Source organism: Macrobrachium rosenbergii, chromosome 30, assembly GCF_040412425.1.
Source record: "Macrobrachium rosenbergii isolate ZJJX-2024 chromosome 30, ASM4041242v1, whole genome shotgun sequence".
Taxonomy (NCBI): Eukaryota; Metazoa; Arthropoda; class Malacostraca; order Decapoda; family Palaemonidae; genus Macrobrachium; species Macrobrachium rosenbergii.
In genome coordinates this window covers 21,707,081-21,729,020 of record NC_089770.1, presented here as the reverse complement: position 1 = coordinate 21,729,020, position 21,940 = coordinate 21,707,081, and the positions used below count along the sequence as shown (strand labels likewise).

Here is a 21,940-nt window from a genome sequence, read left to right as displayed (position 1 = left end):
GAAAAATTACAAAAAGATTAATTTCAACTGGGTTGGAAAAACATTAGTACATTGCTACTGTTGTATGAAGATTAAATAACTTATGAAGGAATTTCTTAAAACTGGAACATGGTAGTTCAGTGCATTTAGTGGGTTTCAAGTAGCTTGCTAAGTACATTGTAAATTTCCTAAAACTATTATCTCATAAAATCCCATTCAGATTTTTTCTTTTTGTGTTCTTAGAAGCAGAATTTGAATTTCTTATTCACATAGGTATAACGTACCTTAATACTGTAATATTTGTTACTTTTTTCTTAATAGGAACATGACAAAACTAACTGACTGTAGTTGGTTTAGGAAGAAAAAATGAAGAGGCCCAGAAGCTTTGAAAGCAATGTCTGAAGTTCATAAAGAAAAGGCAGTTAGGATCCAGTGTCATACCACCAAGTAAGTAAAATCTACAAGAAAAAGACAAGATACTGTACAATGAAACTTCTAGGCTCAGAAAGATACTGTGCAATGAAACTTCAAGGCTCGGAAGCTCTGAAAGCAATGTCTGAAGTTAATAAAGAAAAGGCAGTTAAGATCCAGTATCATACCACCAAGTAAGTAAAATCTACAAGAAAAAGACAAGACACTGTACAATGAAGCTTCTACATCCATCATACATTGCACATACCTTTTGATGCTAATGTTAGTTTAGGGAAGTTATCAATAAACAAAAGCCTAGTCTCTCAAATCAGGATCCCTCACTAGAGGCTCCTTTTTTTCTCCCTATTTATAAAGGTGTTTGTGTGATATACATCATATATCAATGTCAGGGTTTGAATATCGTTCACCTGATGGATATCTATAGCTTCCTTGGATCTGGAATAAATTGCCTGGTGTTTTTAATGGTTAAATATTATTAGACTGTTTTGACAAGAGATCCTATTTGGTATCTTCACCAGTATGAAGTTAATGCCTGCAGTGTGTGACACATGGCACTAGGAATTACTCATTTATTGCATAATTTCTTCAGTCTTAGCTACATTCCCATGCTTAGTCCTTCCCTTGCTTTGATTTTTGTACTGCAATCAAGAACTTCCAAGCCCATTTTATGAGAGTAGAAATGACTTATCAGGCACTTTAGAATATTAAATATGGTGGTCATTTCATTTGCAGAACACGGACAGTTTGTTGAGGTGCCTAGTTTGGTTCTCACAAGTGCAAAATTGTGAGTGGTATTGGGGGCATGTTTTTTGTGTAGAAAAAATCAACAGATTCCATTCATTATTATCACTTGATTTCATCCTAATACAACCTCTGTGTATTTATCTTTTATTGGCATAAAAACAACAGTAAAATGTGCTCTTTCATGCCCAGTAGTTTTGATTAAAATACTTTTCACAACTTTATCTACTGTTGAGTTTGATGGCATATCAAAGTTTACGGGAGTTTCAGCCATGTTGCCGATGCACAGTAGTTTATAGTCATTAGCAGCTTGAACATTTTCTCAGCTTGCAGCTCAAATCTAGCAGTATATTTCCTTGCCGATCTTTTCTCCATAGCAAATAAAGGTATAATGTAAAAATATATCAGTCGTATTCTACTTAATGTCATTTGTAACATAGCTACGGTAATTGTTTACTATTGTATTTGTTACTTGTTATTACTTGCTGATGGCTTATCCAGGTCCTGCACCACTTCCAAAGTGCTCACAGGACCTCCGTCGTCAAATTAATAGTTTATTTGTCAGATGTATTTGCTCTCACTGCATATTCCACACTCACTGTTATGTATTCCATGTCACAGCATTGACTAAACAAAAAGTTTTAATTTTTTTTTTTTAAAGACTTCAAATCCTCAGTCTGCCTCAGCTCCAAGAGGCAGCTTGTTATATTATCAAGGAGCTACGTATTTAAAGGCTCTGGAGCCAATGAGGAAAAAAGCAGCTCCACCAACTTGAAACCATCTGCAACTAGTCTCATGTCAGGTCAATTTATTGGCTGTATATTCTGTAATAGGTCCCTCAAATATTGTCAAATATCGAGGAGAGCCAGTCTTAACAACTTGATGAATCAAAACACACAACTTGAATATTATTCTGGCCTTCACTGGAAGCCAGTGCAAATTAATTAAGACAAGTAATCCAGCCCCGCAAAGCACAACCATTTGTTAGTCTAGCAGCTCTGTTCATAATTTTCTGTAATTTCTTGAGCTGTACAATCACTCAAAAATGTTTTGCAACATACTTCAAAACTTTTCAGACAACAGATGTCGCTATTTGGCAACTCAGTTGTAAGCGCGTGAAACAAATGAACACTAGTGGTGGGTCCGAGAAATTACCTGCAGTTTCCCTTAAACAGGGCTTTTTCTGATACTGCTTACTGTTGTCATACTTTTACTTAATAAAAGGATGTTACTATAATACTGTACTTCAGAGGTCATCGTTGTTTTATCTCCTTCATATGTGTAAACTTTGTAGACATAGGCCTACGACTGTTATAAGTTAAACTATTTATTAACATCAACAAATACGACTTTTGTAAAGATTTGCTTGCACATTATTATTAATCAAATTTTTGACTGACTAATCCTATGTATATTGTGAATTAGTGAAACTTAATATAAAATATACTGAACTAGACTAACAGATTTCACGTCTGTTTTTTGTAATACATAGAATATAATTGTCGAACGTGGCATGCCGCATACTGCGATGTATATATATATAATGCCGTTATCATGTGTAATTTCTAATTTCTTTCATTGCTACTTAGGCCTATCATTTTGATGCCTCTTATGAAGTTAACCGAATATATAACACCTATTTTTGTATTTCTTATTATCTAAGTTTCTAAAGAATTAAAATTAGCTAGAAGTTCAACATTAATTTAGTTAATGCTAAATGCCAGCTGTGAAGAAGACTACCATGCTCATCAGTGGAGAATGTCTCCTCCTCATCGCAAAAGATGATTCTTACAGAAATCATCGGCCACTGGATTATATTATAATGCAAACCCTAGCCTCTATTCTTTGTGTTTCGCTGATATGAAGTGTTTCTTGGCAGGAGTATGATGAAATAATATCTTGGTCTCATGTAACCTGTTACGGATGGTTTGAGCAGCAACTTGAAGGGAAAGCGCATGTTCTCTCTTTATGGCAACACCGGCTTGTCAGGGGAGTTAGGCGGAGCTCCTTTAGTGATCATCCGATAATGATCCTTAACACTAGTGCAACAATGGGGTCGTCCTCCACTTTTTACACTGAATTTATCACATTTCATCGTTCTCACTGTTGTTTTATTCCGCTATAAATGGTTGTTTTATTCGCGCTAAGCTGCCGAGCAATATCTACAATAGAGACATTAGTCTTATGCAAGCTAATGATTGTGGTTCGGCTGAGTCTGTTGCCCATCTTACCGGTGCAAGTGACGAGACAGTTTAGTTTAACTTTCCTGCCCAAATGTGGAGTCACACGATAACATACGACGTTCCGAGATCTTTTCTTTTTTGTTTTTGACGACAATAATGGTTGAATTCTTTCTTTATTTATATATAATTTCATTGATAATTATTCATTATTATTTTATTAGTCGGTAAGCTTTTATCTGGATTCGAAATATAGTTTCTTCTCTGACTCTTTTGCCCAATCATCTGATGTGAAATTTTTCAAAATGTTTCGCCATTTTTCGTAATATGAATTTTTCACTCACCATTCTTTTTTATATTGTTAACTGTATGATTAAAAACCAAAGTTGAATAAGAAAATTACATTTCCTTGTAAATATCAAAAGAACAAATTACTGTTAGGTGAATGAAAACTTCTGGAACATGTTGTTGCAAAACTTTGAGTGACTGTACACTGGGCATCTTATAGTACACCGAATTACAATAATCCAAACGGTTTATGACATGAACGATGACAAGAATCTTAACAGAGCTGTCTAGATATTTTCTCACAAGGCTTTATTCTTGAGATGATAACCAGCAACTTTTACTATACAGTATTGTTAACTTGTGAAATTTGCAAGCAAAACAGCTGTTGTTATCCGATTCAGTTGTTCCTCACATAACAGTTATCCGATTCAGTTGTTCTTCGCATAACAGTTCTTTGCATAACAGTGTTTCTCATTCAGCTTTTATGGCTGTAGGCATTTACGAAATGAGTATAACATTACTAACAATACTTTTATCATTCTCTTTTATTTTTTCAACTTATTTAACTAGAAGATGGAATAACGAGGTGAGGAAAAGAAGTTAGTCCATTATACTTTGGTCTCTCTCACTGCTGCCTTGGCTCGTCAAGCACAAAATTTAAAAAATACCTATTGTCAAAATATTGTCATATCGGTATTAATTGCTAATGACCCTATTGCAAAATCAAATTATCTCAAGGCGAATTATCATAACTCAAACACTACCTGTATTGCACTTATCTCTCACCTTTCATTTGGCTCTGCCATTTGACATTTTATGCACATGGACACCTTTTAATATGGTATAGATTATATTGCTAATTTTTTCTGCTACAGAAATGAATTATTTGTTGGTATCATGGAGTTTTTCCATATATACTCTTGAGTCAGCTTTACTCAGGAACTGAATCTAATCTTTTTCCTGACCTTAAGGTCTCCAAGGACTAAACAGCAACTGTTTTTATGTCATACCATTTTGAGACCCCAGGAAGACATGGAGGTGCTTGCAATGAAGAGCTTGTCTTATAGAGGCAGGTTGTAAAGGTGCAGGTGACACGGGGACTAATAGGAGAGATGTTGTACTGTGACATTTTGTGACAGGTACAAGTTAACATGGAACACACATGGTCCATATGGTAGAACAGGGACATATGGCATGATGAATAGTTTCATTGCACTAAAGATATTTTTTACAATACACCGCCTACACAGAACTTGGTAGAACAGGGACATATGGCATGGTGATTAGTTTCATTGCACTCAAGATATTTTTTACAACCCAAGTATAGTTTTGATTTTCATTGTCTTCTGTGCCAGAAGATAGCAGGACTATGTGATACTGATTGTCTCATCTCCCAAGCAACAGATCAGTTCAGTGTCAAGATGGCAACAGGATGTTAAGACATACCAGACACCTGTTCATAAGGGGCCAGCCATGCTAATTAAGCAGCCATGAAAGCTTGAGACCTGGTGAATCCACACAGAACCTTTACACAAGCTATGCTATATGCAGGGCATCATCACTAAACAGATGATAGAATATTTGGCCAAATGTGGATACTTATATACAAGTGGTGATAAGAAAAACTGACAGTGTACTTACATGAGAAATAGTTGGCTGAATCTCAGTGTCACTGGCTATTCCAGTGAACAACTCTTAATTAACTCAAGAAATGAGTAAAATGCCAAGTTCATCTGCACATCCTAAAGTATATCCAATAATACTTAGTAGTTGAGAACTGTTTTCTTTCCCAGGTCCCCACTCTGCCAAAGGTGCTCTGTGAGACCTACAAACTCAGTTGTTATATATATATGCAATAATACAGAAACATACTGAGATTTGATTGGGAAATCCACACTGCCATAACATTCTATTCATGGGAGACCTGTGGGTATTGATATGCAGAATTGAATATCAGACAATTCCAGCATTTTCAGGAATTCACTTTGGATTATTCTCAACATTATGCATCACCAAGTAGTTATTCTTAAAATTCTTTATGCGTCACCAGAAGTTACTAGTTCTTGTTACCACTTTTGATCTGACAGGACTACTGAAATCGAGAGTTGTAACAGTCACTCATGCTTCAGTTCAGAAATGACTCGGAGGGTTGTAAATATATGGGTATGTATTTGTCAAGTTTAGTTCATATTTTTTAATTTCATAGATTATTCCATGATACTTATAGAGAAAGACAAAGACCAAGAGGAAGTTATAGTCTTGACAATTTAATGCTGTGTTTAATTTTGAACACTGTAACTAAAGCCTCTCACTGGTAAGAAGTACTACAATGATTGTTTTATATCAGTATTACAAGGAAATAAGGTTCTCTAACACTATTATAAAATAAACCATTTACAGCTAACAGTATTTATTATCATCTCTGAAATAGGATTGTTATAATGTTACCTTAAAAAATCCTTATTATAAGAATTTAACTTTTTGAGGCTTTTGGGCTTTTTTTTTCTAAAGTAGATGATCATTACAACATTTTGTCCACACCACAATATTTGACTTTTGTTGAATTGTTAAGAACCTTCAAAAACTAGGTAACAAGGTAGATAATTGGTGGGTGATGGGGTGGGGAACCTGCTCATATGCCATAAGCTAGTACTTTCTCTCTGACCGCGTGATTTAAGATATCTTGCTCTGCTCAAAAACTTCTTTCATCTTTTTATAATATATATATTTGTTAAAACTTCTTTCATCTTTTGATAATATAAATATTTGTATGGTGTTAAGTTAAACAAAAGGTGTGAAGGACACGAGTAGGTGTTTGGCAGTTCTATGTCCTTTGAATTGAAGAGGTTCAGCAGCAGCAAAGGAAGCCAAAAGATGGTTGCCAGTGTCTCTGGGGGGAAGATTACACACCTTTGGATCTCCCTCCTTAATTGTCCCCTCTCTCTCCCTACCCTTTGTTCATTCTCTGACTCTCTCAGGGGGATTTGTGGAAGGGTTGGTGACCAGCACAAATTTTCTAACATGCTGAGCTCTCCCTAGCTGAGAGTGGCACATCCAGGTTTTACCACCGCCTACCTCTGCTTCATTGGTGGCACTGCTGGAGTGTTTACAGAAAGGGTAAGTGACCCATCTTTCACTGCTGTTCCTGCTAAGGAATTCCTTTGAGTTTTGTGCTATAAATTTGGCTTAAAGATGAAAACAACTCATTTTGTGTTGGATTCAATCATACAGGGCCACTTTTTGGTTTCAGAGGACAAGAAATATGTATTTTTAGATGCCCATCTATCAGTCCTTCAGAAATTACCTCCATTTCATTTCTCAAGGGACTGTCCACCTGTTCAAAAGCCTTGAGGTTTTTGCTGGCAAATCCCTCAGGAGTTCACATAAGTGCTTATTTTTATGTTGGCTTAGGTCTTGCCTTTTATTGTAACATTGGGACTGCAATGAACTGGGAGAAGTTGGACCTTATGCCCAACAGGCATACTGATACAGAAGCAGTGGGATTTTTTTTCCACTGGCTTCAGCAGGCTAAATGCAACAGTGCATTTCCTGTTCCTGACAACCATCTCAACATGGTAGGTCATGTTCAGTCACTTGTCATCTTTGGTAGACCTTTCTCACTTTGTAGAGTTGATCAAGCTCACAAGAGCTTTACAGTCTTGTTCATCTGTGGAACATTGGTAAAATTGGGTGTAATTCTCATCTGCTGACTAACTCAGGCACCAGTGTCTGAGCCATTTGGAGAGGCCTTAGTTCAAGATCTCATCCACACAACTTGTTCTGCTAGCCTTAGCCTTGTTGTGTAGCTCACTGGTGAAGTTGTAGGGCCTCTTGTGTTTTGTCTGGCGCTCAGAGACTGAGGATCCCTCTTGTTCTTTCTTCATGAGCTTTTGGCGAAAGCTTAAAAAACCTAACAGTTCTGACAAAAAATCTGAGAAATTTTTGAGTTCCCTCCCTCTTGAGACTTTTGTTAGTGGGGATCCAGATAAGATGCATTTGTGCCAAGTGTAAGCTCTGTGTTTCTATTTAACACGAACTCAACCTCTTAGGCCAAAGTGTTAGGGGGGTCTCTTTGTAATACCAACTGTCCTTTAAACCCCATGAATTTATGATTAGCCCCAATACTAGCAGTCTTCCAACTTGGGCCACGTTATATTTAGTGCAGCACTTGGTTCTCATAAGGTTTCCTTGATTAGTGCAACGTCTCACTCTGTCTGGCTCAGGGTCCTATTAATCACATCCCCAGGTCAGAATGTAAAAGAGGCTACAGAAGTCACAGTTTCCCTGCTCATATTCGTAATGGCATTTATGGGTGGAGATTCAACTTGCCAGTTGGTTAACTATCCTCCCATCGAAAGAGCAAGTCTTCTACGTAGAGAGCAATGACTTGCAGTTTTGTTGGAACAAAGCCAAACATTAATCTGTATTTTTCCAACGGAAAAATTGTTAGCTTGTGGCAGGTGAGTGGGGCAATCCCACACTCAACTACCCATCTCCACTTAACTACCTTTTTAGCCAGTTTCAGCAACTGTTTCCAGCTCACACTGAGGAATACAACTATATAAAGGCTTTTGTTTATATAACCAGAAATAGTGTTATATGAAAATCCCACAAATACTGCTTGCCATACTTAGCTAAATTCCCTTTTTTAGGCAGCTAAACTGACTATAAAGTCTGTAATGTTCTATGAAAATTTTACTAAATTTCTTTCCTTATTATTCAGTTTTGGAGATGCAAGTTGTAATTCAATATTTGCAAACAATTTGCAAGGTCCAGAGCAATGGTTAAACACATTTTCAAACTGGATTGGAACTTCCTGAATAACCTAATAACAAAATCACAGCTACTTAGGGCAACCTTTGTGTTAAACAACTGGACTTATCCAGACCCACCCACCTCCAGAAAGAGATACCAAGTGTACAAAATATATATGTCAATACAAATTTCCACTTGTATCTACAGAATGCAAGGTTCTGATCCAGTAAAAATACCAAATTTAATTTCCAATATGTAAAGTCAAGCTAATAAAAAGGTATTAGCTTTCATGTGTTTCTCTTTATTCCACTAATCTGAAGCATTATCATTATCTTACATTGCTATTTTGGTACAGTAAAAGTAAAGGGAATTGAAAGGACACATGAGGCTTGAAAAGATAAACAATAACTAATCTCAAATACCTGAGTATCCTCCCCCAAACTAAATTCAATGTTAGAGGAAGTATGGCAGCGGACTTCCTAGTAAGTTACTAAGAAAGGGGGAAAAAGAAAAGGGGGGAGGGGCATTAAGTGCTAACAGAATCCCAAAAACAACTAATGTTCAAGTTAGAAAGAGAATACTGTACAGAGTAATTCTTGAATCCTAACTACCTCTACTAAGTTCCCTTGTTCATTATTATGATGATCTGCAAACAGGCATGCTCTAAAGTTTGAGAAATTCAAAACTTTTCAACTGAAAATAAGAAAAAATACTAGCTCCACAAACGTAATATTGAACTTTGCAAAGAGAGGTGCATGCCTTGCAAATTTTCTATTTTCTTAGGGAGAAAATTTGCAATGTACTCCCTCATGCTATACTGTAAATTCACTAACATTGAAGAAGAGTGACATTAGACCACCTGTATCAAAGATAGGACAATACAGAAGCTCGCTTCTCAAGTCTTAACTACTGCAATACTTTTTTTTTTTTACCCAAAGTGCACTGTACACTAACTTGCACATGTGAAGTTTAAATGTGGATGAGAAGCACTTATGATCTGCACTCAAACTTTTTGTATTATGTGAATTGGAAGGCACAAGTTGGACAGAGTTAGTTTTGGCAAAAAGTCCCATACTGACTCAAAGGAATATCTTGGATCAAAGCCAAAATTTTCTTTGTTCTGCAAGTTGGAAATTACTGTCATGGATAAGACATACTATTTACTTAACAGAAAAATTGTTCACTTTAAAAAAAAAATACTATGTTGTTCATGATGACGGCATTCCAGGAACAAATGTCAGTATAGTGCAAGGCGATTACCACTTCAAAAGGAATCCCATTCTTTATAAACAATGTCTAAAATGGACAGAAATATGCAGTTTTCTGTAAAACTGCAATTGTTACTAAGTAAAACACGGAACAAGAAACCAACACTGTGGAGCAATTGCACAGCGTTAAAAAATATCCAATACTGTAATGTCACTCAAATTTTACAGCTTCATGTGACAATGCCAGTGATTAATATCAAAATCAGAGATAAGAAATTTCTGTCCACAATTTAAGATCTGAGTCAGCTACTGAATACCAAAATTGGAGAATAGAAGAAAAATATTTCCTCAGGATTGACGGGTATCCAAAAGGTGTGAAAGACATTACCAGTATACGGTTTTTTGTGCACCAAAAAGAGAGGCACAAGATATGTTTCTAAAAAAGTTAAGAAAGCAATCAAGAATGACTCCTAGGATTTTAAATGACTTGCATTAGTTATAGAAGCACTGCCAATGAAAATATTGTGGGGGGGGGGGTTCTAATGTCCTAGACCACCTACCAGTCGTGCTATGAGTTTTGTTAGGGTTTACCACCCTCCTCCATAAATTGTATACCATGTACTAACTTTTTAACTAACTCTTTGTTAAGAGCTTCAGTAACCATATGTTTATACTCAGGAGATGGGATCAAGATTCTACTAGTTAAAAATGTACTATTAGTGTAATACTATGAACTAGTCCACCAACTCCAATCTGTGTAAGTTTGAAAACAAAAACAACATGACTACTAAAGTCTAAAAACAGCATTTGAATCAAGACCAACCAAACAAGCTTTATGACCATGATCCAGGACTTTTGTGTGACACTGGAAACTGATTTTAATACTTTACTGTCAAAAGATAAGACATTCCTTTCGAAAGTAAAAGGATGACATCCTACCTGTATTGTGCACCCCATCCTTTTACGAAGGAAATACGTATGGTGCACATACGAGTCAACTGATAAACGGCCTCAAAACCTTGGCTCACACTCTGTGCCAGCTGATGTGCAAACTCTTGATTATTGAAGATTTTCAAGTTACAACCTGAAAGAGAGCCACTGATATCATAACTGAATATAAGAATGTCCTGTATTATAAAAAAAATAAAATAATACAGGATAGCCCACCAAAAACTTTAAAGGATATTCTTTTATTACCTTTTTGGGAAGGAAAATTCCCTAACCTCTTTCTGATGCAAATTTATATTTAAAGAGGGGAGAGAATGTTTTCTTCTGAGAACTAAGAAAAAATCTCACTAATTTCAGTGTTGCTGTTATGACATCATTATGATAAAACCAGTGGAAGCATTTATCAACTCTAAAAATTAATAATTTACAATGACAAGCATGTAGTGTATCAAAAACTGCATTTAAGAGTAGCAACTTTACAACAATTATTTAGTCATATTTATTCTTATACTACGTATATACTTTGAATACAAAAGTGTCTTATACTTTGAATACAAAAGTGTAATATATACTTATTTTTCGTTGGTTCTATCTAAAATCATTCTTCATTTTTTACATTCATATTTTAACACTGAAATTTACTAGTATATCATCATTCACCTATTCATTATCAATCATATCATTTATTTATATATTTCACTTTCATTACGGCGCTGAATAATCCTGATGAGTTCCGGCGCTTGGTCTTCAAGACCTAAATTTCATAATCAGTCAATCAATATTGAAATATCATTTACGCATAGTGATGTTATCTCAGATCTTACCTGGAGGAATCTTCACAACTGTTGCCGGATGCCAACCATAACGCTGGTTACAGTTTGGACTTTGGACAAAAATGGAGGAATCTGAAAGGCATTCTGCAAAAACTTCACCTCCAATATAATACAACCTAACTCCTTTACCAATGTGACGTCTCGTCTGTTCTACAACAGGGTTGCGATTAACGTTGGACAGAAGACCTAAGCAGAAACGCTCACTGTTGCTAGGGTCTGAAAGATGAAGTTGCAACGCCGTGAAAATGTACGGTTTCAGAAATATGGTAGTGATTTATTTTAACAATTTTTTCTATTCACATTTTCTTACTCGAGTGCATACCAAGTGTTCTCTCTAGTTATCTCTTTCATCACTGAATGAAGTGTGTATCATTTTAGATAATGAATACAAAGATATCCTAAAAATAATCAAATTTCTAATACTCTTTTTATTTAGTAACCGCCGTACATAACACATGAATTTCACCTAGAACATGCATCTATTGAATAATAATCTCTCTCACCTGTGAATCCATCCACTGTCAGAGAAGGCTGTGATGCATGGAACGTCTCGCCTACACGAGTATTGAGTTCGTAGTATGAGATTGAACACCAGAAGGCTGGTTCACAGTATGTAACTGGCTGGGCATCCAATGGGGGACTGGGAGATGTTGGGATCATACCTATAAAAGAAAAGAGTAAAAATATGTGGAGTTGCAAAGTAAGTAATCAAACATTGCAGATAACTGCCACAATGTAAATTTTTGAGTCAAAATACTGTAATCGTGGATTTTAAGACGGCAATAAAAACTATCTATAATTTCTGTTCGAAATGAAATTCATACACCTACATTAAATGTAAAGAGTAATCCTGCTATATGGAAAATAAAAACTAGTAAATTCTCGTTTTTAGTATTAAAAGAATTGTGCCAAGTTGCCGCAAACCTTACAGAATAGAAAAAGGATACAGGCTATAAACTTTGGAATATGATACTTGTTTTTAATAGCTCATATTCACTGGATATGTATAAATGTTGACTTGGAACCTTTGGTGTTATGGTATGCATATTAGTGAAATACTGAGGCTTATGTTTCACAATATAAAGTTTATTAGCACAGGATTATAATGCATGACAAGAAATCTCCATGAAATCCACAATATGTACAATTACGCTATTTTATATTGCACCACTTTACGAAATACGTCGCTTGGATCGTTTTTCTTTTTTTATTTTCCATACAATAATTAGTTTGAGAAATTTTTTATAATAAAATTTGAATCAATTATCACACGCAAAAAATAAAACTGCTAGGAAAAACCTTGTATTATACAAGTTTTTAGTATTTTGTCCGAATCATTATGAAATACTTCATTATATTTAGATATGAACAGGCCTACCAACCGTGTTAACAGAGTTCGTCTATATGAAGAGCTGTTATTTTAAGCAAATAATACGTGAGTGGAATTTGGTATTTTTAATGTTAACAAATTATCATCTGTTTAAAGATCTTTCTATTAAAAGAAAGAATGTTATTTTAAGTTAGCAAAAGACATAATTATAAAAAATATATGATTTACAGCTTCCTTTCCTAAACTAAATACAGTTCGCTTCACTGAAGGAAGGTGCAATGCATTGCCATATCCCGTTCGGTTGGCACGCCTGCAACGCCGAAAGTTCAGTAGACCAGTTTGGATGCACGATAACTTCTAAATCTTTACATATGCCAATTTTCTTTTTAACACCATCAAAAACGTCAAATTGAAATAGAAAATTTTTACAAATATGAAGGAGAATTCAGATATACCAAATAAGGAAATTGGAATTTTTTTTTTTTACAAATGAATGGTTTAATGGGAGTCGTCACCTAAGCCTAGAATGAATGGCAACTGATAACGACACGTGTGAACGGAGTTACGGGTGCTTTTGGGAGTTAAACTAATTATCGGGATGTGAATAGCACTGAAACTGGCTAAAAAAAAAATTACTGAATATATGGGATACATATAATTTACTGTTGTTTTTCTTTAATTGCATTCGAAAGAATATGTTGACTTATCTTTATATATTGTTATTTAATTATATTTTAAAGCATTAACATTTTTCTACTATATGAAATTTTTTAATGTTACGTTTCAACCTCTTGCTCCCGCCTCATTTTGGAACGGAATGGAATTTAGAATTTTGGCCCAAGGCCAAGCGCTGGGACCTATGAGGTCATTCAGCGCTGACAGGGAAATTGATAGTCGAAAGGTTTTAAAAGGTATAACAGGAGGAAAACCTCGCAGTTGCACTATGAAACAATTGTTAGGAGAGGGTGGAAAGTAAGATGGAAGAAAAAGAATATAAATGGAGATACAGTAAGGGGTTGCAGATAGGAGCCAAAGGGACGCTGCAAAGCCTTAAGTAATGCCTACAGTGCACCCCTTGAGGTGCACTGATGGCACTAGCCCCCTACTAACTACCTCATTAAGGAAGGGTTATACATTTTTCTCTCAAGGAGTGACTCGTTCAGTCTTAAGCCATACGGTTTCAGAATTAGGTCAAATGGACAATTCGAGGAGGCCATTCAACACTGAAATAATCAATTATATATTTGCATAACGGCTGTAAAAGAACACATTCTTGATTATGAGAATCTAATGCCACATAAATTGTTATGAACAGAATCATACTGCATATTATAGGATTCCCCGCCTTTCACAGATTAAGCATGGATCATTAGGCGTAGCCAAACATTTATTGGCTAATATTCAACATTTTTTTGTTTTGATTATGATAAAATATAATAAGTACTTTTGTTTTTAAAGCTGTATAAGCAAAACATATGCCTACAATTTTGAGTGCTAAAATAAAACCTTCAGATTGAAAAAATAGTTTGGCCGGATCGCAAGGAAAATTAATACCACAATTCTTAAAGAAAAATCATACAAAAGAACGATAATAATTTAAATTTCCTCTATACAGAATGTTATAGCTAGGCTGCCATAATATACATTAGCGAGTGACTCGGATCTTTGTTTTAAACTAAGCCAGCCTTGCGCAGGCAAAGGCTCTTTCTTGCTCTAGGGCAACCCGTAACCAAGCAACAGAAACTTAATCTGTCACCATAGCACGTCATGCGCCTGCGCGGCCACGCAAATAGTTGCCAGGTACCACTTGTTGAACACCGCCTTATGTCTATTATCTGGAACATTAAAGGAACTGATGGAATATTTTATATCCAAATGGTACACTAAACTTGATTTCAGTAAAACATAGGCTTTCACCACTTCAATATCTATTCTTGCATTTTCAGCCTTGTGAAAATTGCCAGTTCCATTAAGGTTCTTGCAAGTTTCTCCCATATACCTCAATAAATGTCAAAAATCCATTGACTAAAATTCATCTGATAATTCACGATAACTCAAATCATCATAAAAAGTTTATGCCAGCATTTCTCTTTATGTACAGAGTAAGATGTAAAATAAGTTGTTTTATGTACAGAGTAAGATGTAAAATAAGTTGTTTCCTTTGTACTAGCAACTTCAGTCTGACCTCTATGAGGTCAAGGTTGCCCTCTTTCCTCTATCATGACTTCCTGAAGACATACATGTCTTCATCCTGCTATTTCCATGTCTACCACTTTTTTAAGAGGCAGTTCCTTACCCTTTTCAATATAGTGCATATCCAAACAATTTCAATCTTTGAAACGACTCTTCTAGCCAATACACACCACACACTCCACTATTTACTCATTTGTAATATGATCTTTCGACTCCACTTTGGCCATCAATCTTAACATTTTATAATTACAGCTTTTCGAAATCTCTGATGCAAAATATATTCTTGCCATATCACCATGGCTAGGAAACAAGACAGAAGTAGTGTTTGGGTAGGGATTTGGATTTCCACTGTGGGACTGGGATATCTGAAAATGTGGTATATTTACCATTTTTTTGTCTGTTTTCATCATTATAACAGTTGCCTCATTTCTTGACTTTTTAAGCCCCTAAAACTGTCAGTCTCATACATCCCCTTTACCCTTGGACCAATGGATATGTTATTACTCTCACTGATTTCTTTGAAACTGTTCCCTCATCCATACGACCTACGCATTCTTATCAGTCACTCATTCACACTTCAGTACCAAACCACAGTATCTCATTCATGATTCCAAACTCCAGGTATTATTCCATTCTCCAACCTCTTGATTGCCCTCCTCTTATCTTAAACAGTCAAAGGGGTCTTCTCTGCTGGCCTCATCTGTAAGCTGAGGGCCAAAATGGTTTTTAGGGCAACTGCTAGCTTTTTTGCTTCATGTGGTGCTCCTCTGGTGGTGATGAAGATGTCATCCACTTATCTGACGTAAATTCTTGGTTTCCGGTTCCTAGTGAAGATCTGTCTTCCACAGTGGCCATGTACATGTTGGCAAGGGGAACCCTATTGTGCATACCTTTAGCCTCTCCTTTACCAGTTTTTCATGAATTGGGAGGGTAACCCTGTCAGATGTGTAGACATTATTGTAGATGATACCTGTGGTCTTCTAATCTAAACATTGGTGAATAGGCTGTCTGCATCCAGTGATCCTGTAAATACATCACGCTCATTGGTTTTAAAGATGTCTGAATTCACCAAAGGGCATCTAACCTGTGGGTGTTTAGGGCTTAGCCATCCTACATTTCAGGGATGTAATTTCGGATATTATGTGCCTGATAGGTTGCCAGGTTTACGGGTTTTGATGGTCCCAAGAAAATATCCCAGTCTGTAGTCGCCAACTACCTTAGGAAACTCAATTCCCTGCTGAAGCCTGTTTGCCCAGATTACTATTTTCGTTGATCTGCTCTTTAGTGCATCCATGGGGTCCTTGTCTACGCTCTCAAATTTTGTCGAGTAATTAAAAATATCAGCAGTCTCTTTTCATGTATTTTTCTCCATGATGACACAAACAGTAGATATATCACGTTTCCTGAGGATGTCCTGTCTAGTTACACACTCAACAAAATGCTAGTGTATGGCACTGCTGTTTCTATGAACTTGAAGTTGCGTCTTGAGGGTAGCTCACCAGCTTGTGGTTGGTGAAGCAGTAAGCGTGACAGCAGCAGCTTATACTGAATGTCCAAGTGTCTTCAAACTTTGATCTCTCTCCAGCAAAAGAAAATGGTATTGCAGGCCGCTGGGATTCTCTATATAGAAAATCATTGAGATTTTTAAAAAATTTTCTTGCTAAATGTTTTTTGGGGTTCTTGTTTTAATCTTTAATTTTTTACTCTGCTAACCTACATATTAGCGCGTAGTTCCACTGTAAAACTCGTAAAAGAACTACAAGTTAATGGATGAAACACCTGTTGGCATTTACTAAAAGCAGCAGCATACCACTGATTTTCGTCTTTTCCTTCACAGTTTTCTCCTGTAAAAATACAGATATAGGAAATATGCCCTTAAGTGGTTCATGCCACGGTACATTGATGTTGAATGCCCCACACACACACACACACACACACACACACACACACACACACACACACACACACACACACACATATATATATATATATATATATATATATATATATATATATATATATGAGATCACAGATTCAACCAGCAATTTTTATAAAATACATTTTTATAACTAAAATACCCTTTAGACAGCAATATATAAAAATAAAAGGTTTCCTACGAAAAAGCTTTCATATACAGAATATATACATTTTATCAACACACAACTAAAATATCTCATGTTAACAAGAGAACGAAATTTCTGTCAGGGGAGAAGGGTGAAGATTTTTTATTTTTTCTTCATAATTTTTTCTGAAGAACCTGAGTGTCTATCAAGTGATCTCGCCGCCTCTTGATCACATAAAAACTAGATGATAGATCACTAGCCTTAGGAGAGACTGTTGAGGCCAAGACCGCGTTTTAGCCGCTTCGTCAAAATGCGATATAAATAGAAGCGTGCGTACGTAAGTACGTACAAAACAGAAATACGCATGCACGTCACCAAAGGACGTTAATTTATTTAATAAGCGGTGGCTCCAGAGCAAAATCAGACAATAGTTACTACCACGTTCAATCTTTGATTGCAGAAACAAGAGTGAACCTTATTTAGTATATTTCCACATCGTCATTCGCTTCGTACACCGGCGCAAGCTCACTCTCACACTCATGACAACACTCACTCACGCGCACATGTAGTGAGCGTGTTTTGCGTGCAGAACGAAATATTTCGCCTTTGTCAGGGCAACGTACAATGAAGTTGGCTTATAAACTGAAGTAGTACCTTTAGATATGGCTTTCCAAGGTCATTAGCGAAAGCTGTTATCGAAGAAGCCATATATTCTTTATTGCCTTGCTTCACTTGCTTTCCAAAACGAACTCCAAAAGTGATAGTGAAGATTTAATTGAACTAGTGATTCACAAAAGAAATTATGCAAAACTAAAGTAAGGTCTGAAGACAATCTGGAGGAAGGAAAAATCAGGTACCCCGATAGGATACAATTTACGAAATTTCTTTCTCGTCACATCATTCTTTCCTTTTCACATACAGACAAACATTCGGTAGAAGCTGGCTAGGCAAGTTTACGGCCCTTTGTCAATTTCCGTTTCAGCGCTGAATGACCTCATAGGTCCCAGTGCTTGGCCTTTGGCCTAAATTCTATATTCACCCTATATACTCAACCTTTGGCTTATTGCATACCAATTTGTGTAGGCTACAAATGATAAATATTATAAACAAAATGGGAAAAGCCATTCAGAAAATCCAGGTTCACTGCATAAAAATAAAGGGATAGAGGTTACCAAATTAAAACACTTATCAGTGTGTATCTGCATCATGAGAGAGAGAGAGAGAATGTAGCTCGACTCCTCAAAAATTACATGATACGTAGGAACTGAAAGCTGGAATGTCAAAATCGCTATCCCCTGACTGAGTCACAGTCTACAATTATGCCTTACTTTGAACCTTGAATCTGAAGCTAAACTTAACACGGCCATAAGCTTGAACTTATATTAGTCACCGTTGCCACTACTGAAAATTAATAAGCAATAAACATTTAAAATAAGGATCGATCACACGAAATACATTACAGTTATTCATTAATTCAAAGACCAATTTGAACGGGAAACAAATGTTTATCCTGACCACATAATAACGAAACTGGATGAGGTGACAGCCCCGTCTATTGGAACAGACATACTCAGAACACTAGAAATTACTGTGATAATAACAGGAAAAGGGAGAGAGAGAGAAAATAAGGTTCTAAAGTGGAGGCAAGCTCGTCTAACGAAGCAGGGAGAATACAGACACTTCCGAAGCTTGACCGTAGCTGCAAACAAACGTGGATTCATCGAGGGTAAGTCAGAAAACAAAGCAAATTACTGTGGTAAAGCTGACATGACACAATACAACTGACGCTATCTATATAAGTCTCAGATGATATACCTGTTTACATTCAAATATTAATAAGTCAAGTTATGAGGCCCCAACACTTATGTGTACTCAAAGGCAGTTATCTACGATACAGATAACTGTACTGTAGAATACAAGTATTTCTTGGCGAAAACTACTACTTATGTTAAAATGCTCAAGGAAAGCATCTACAAGAAACCTGCGTTGGTAAAAAAGAAAAAACCACTAGTCTCAAAATACAGCAAGAATGTCTACTCCACTATTTGATGTTGCCTACTTTACGTTTCCGCTCATTCGCTTTAGCAACTTCTAACCTCACAGGAGTCCTAACCTCAAAGGAGTCAAAAGTGCTTTGTTTATTTTCTGTAATTATTGTCCTCATTATTATTAATATTATACATTCGCCCATAATATGCTCCCTTTAAGAGGATATAACTCCGGAAAAAAACAAGAGAACAGATACTTAGGAAAAAACTTCAATATTCACGGGTAATTTAAATTAACAAAAGGACTAATTTATATTTATATACTGGTTGATAGAGGATGAATGAAGAAGAAACGATGAGCACTTGACAGGTGCTTCATTACTACGTTTTCTTAACGGATTATTCATGATTAAGTACATGACAATTGCTTCAAATCGTAAGGAAATTAATTTCACTTCCTTGAAGTCATACGTTACCGATTAAGAAGTGCAAATAGAAATAAATTATACTGATAGAAACATCTGTACATTACTTGTTCAGATCTAGACTATTTCCCTAGGAATCTTAAAGCAATAAATTGAGAAAACATGATAGAAACAACGTGGGAATGGGCGACCTAAAGGCCTGCTTTAAGCTTGCAGGCTTCACTGCACTTTACTTGAAGTAAGATTCTACTTACTTTCTAAATCACTGAGAAATCACTCCTTTAATCTTACGTAGCCTTTTTCATCATCCGAGTCGAGTTTTTTTTTTTTTTTTACTGCTTTTGCTTTTTAATAAACTCTAAGTATTTTTTAACAGCTTTATTACAAATTATCCTTTCTTTTATTTATTAGTTTTCTCCTTCACATTTTCTTCTCTCAATAAGCTTCCATCTTCCACATACGAGTATCTTGGAAGTTAGACATCGATGCCGGGAATAGAAATCGGTGCTATTACAGAAAAGAGGAATTTATGGAAACATCTGATTGAAACGTGGAATTGGAACAGACTGTTTTCGGAGTTTAAAGGCAGGCATAGGAAAAATTCAAATGAACAAATATGCGTAAATGTAAAGTTATTTACTTTGAAACTGAATTCACCGAATTCAAGTGAAGGAACTTCAGGTGAAAGAATAATGGAATTAAAGTAAACCATGGAATTTTGAAGAAATCTTGAGCATTAAGCCGCCTTCTTCACATTTTAAATGAACTATCTTCTAATGCAATTAAAATTGCCAAGATGGAATGCATATGTGTGTTGAAGGCTACCTTATTTGCATTTTAAATTGCACGGAAGTTATGCGTTCACGTCAGTCTGTCGGTGGAAGATGGATGTGGACCCAACATTTTTTCTTTCCTTCTTTCTTTCCAGACGTTGACGAAGGTACGGCCTCCTACAGTACGTACTTTCTATTTAATGGCGAGATGGAGATTATATGCGACCCAACTTACAATCTTCCCCTAACTCAGGTCTGATGGAAACAAGCATCACGAAAAAGCCAGACAAGAACAAGAGACAATTAGCACTACCTGCGCCACTTTGCTGTACTTGCAAATATGATCAAGGATTTTCTTGTTCATTCCTATGTAAAACTTTGGCCCCCCATTCTGGCCTCATCCTGGCCTCCGGGGCCATGGTTTGAACAAACTTGAAACTTCACTACATGAGAGAGCTTTCACACAAGTTTTGTCATCTCTGGCCCAGAAGTTCCAGGTAAGAAGGTTGTTAACGATCCCAGCCCATTTTCGCTACTTAATTACTTCCCATTCGAAGGGTCACGGTTTCTTCTGAACAAACCTGAATTCCATTTATCCAAGGATTCTTTGTGCCAAGGTTGACTGGAACTGATTCCTGTGGTTGTGGAGAAGCAGATAATGTGAAAAATTTATGCCGGACATAGTCATACACACATACGAGTAGATACATACAGACGGACGTCGATCAGAGTCCCACCCACTTCCTTCTCAGGTCAACTGAAATGCAGGGCTTAATCATTACAGGAAGACCTACAGGGTGCAAAATTCTCCTTTTAACGCGACTTGCCTCCATGTAGCTTATGGCGTTTTTTTAACCTACCATCTTGCCAAGTCTTCAATGTTTCGACGAGTAACAGCGATGACCCCCTGAAGATACAAGAAATAAATGTACCCCCTACAAAAAAGAAAGAAACGACCATGGGTCCGAAGAATATAATGCAATTCCGAGAAGGGCAAAGACTCCAACAGAGAGAGAGAGAGACTATCTTAAGCGCGGTTTCACCCCAGTGGGGTGAGGATTACCTCCTCGAGCCCCTCCCGACCTCCTGATGGTATACATTTTGATGGAGCAATGAACACTCGAATCTCTCTCTCTCTCCCTCTCCCCTAGCTGCTACCCACAACAATCTACCAACAACCACATACACAATTCACTGTTTTGGTCAATAAAAGGCATATTGAATTTTAGGGAACGCGACCATTCGTCCCGCGTCCGGTTCGAGATTCGAACGTGGGTCGACCATATGTGAGATAGACGCTCTGGTGTTAAAGAAGTACAAAGGAATAGTTCTAATGAATGATAGTATTATATCTAAAACGTCCAAGTGTGAGAAAACCACAACCGCAGAGACGCAAAAAGAAATGAAAACGCCCAAAAAAACCAAAAACCTAGGTAATGAGAGAAGGCCGATGGGAGAGGTGAAGACGACAAGTAACGAGCGCTTCGGTTGAGAAGAAGAAAATAAAAGTGGAACAAGAGGACGCAGGGCTAGGAAGTGAAACAGATATGCTTATCTCCCTTTGGGTACGTGTCCTTGTAGCTCAATGGGGCACGATTAAAACCTCATCATCCCATGACTTGGGAATTCCAATATTCACACTTCAAGTACGACGGGAAACCTAATTTTCGTACCCAGTATGTTAGGAGAGTGTTCAGTCTTCGTGAGCTTAAATCAACTGAACATACAGAAGAAACGATGACCTAACTTCTTCCCATCAGAATATAGGCACAGGATGAGTAAACATTACACACTTAAGCTGGAA

At 36.5% G+C, this 21,940-nt stretch overlaps 1 protein-coding gene and 1 long non-coding RNA gene across 2 annotated transcripts in view; one reads left to right on the top strand and one right to left on the bottom strand.

The window, feature by feature from the left end:
• LOC136855132 (uncharacterized) overlaps positions 1 to 1,797 on the top strand; it is a 46,577-nt gene extending 44,780 nt beyond the window's left edge. Inside the window, exon 2 of the long non-coding RNA XR_010857919.1 lies at positions 301 to 1,797. This is a non-coding gene — a long non-coding RNA (uncharacterized lncRNA). The remainder of the gene's footprint in view (positions 1 to 300) is intronic.
• The window catches only part of Smox (Smad on X), a 330,926-nt gene that overhangs the window by 3,210 nt on the left and 305,776 nt on the right, over positions 1 to 21,940 (bottom strand). Inside the window, exons 4-6 of the mRNA XM_067132007.1 lie at positions 11,868 to 12,026; positions 11,356 to 11,580; positions 10,523 to 10,667 (exon numbers count right to left, since the gene is read on the bottom strand). Coding sequence (XP_066988108.1) covers positions 10,523 to 10,667; positions 11,356 to 11,580; positions 11,868 to 12,026 — 529 coding nt within the window. The remainder of the gene's footprint in view (positions 1 to 10,522; positions 10,668 to 11,355; positions 11,581 to 11,867; positions 12,027 to 21,940) is intronic.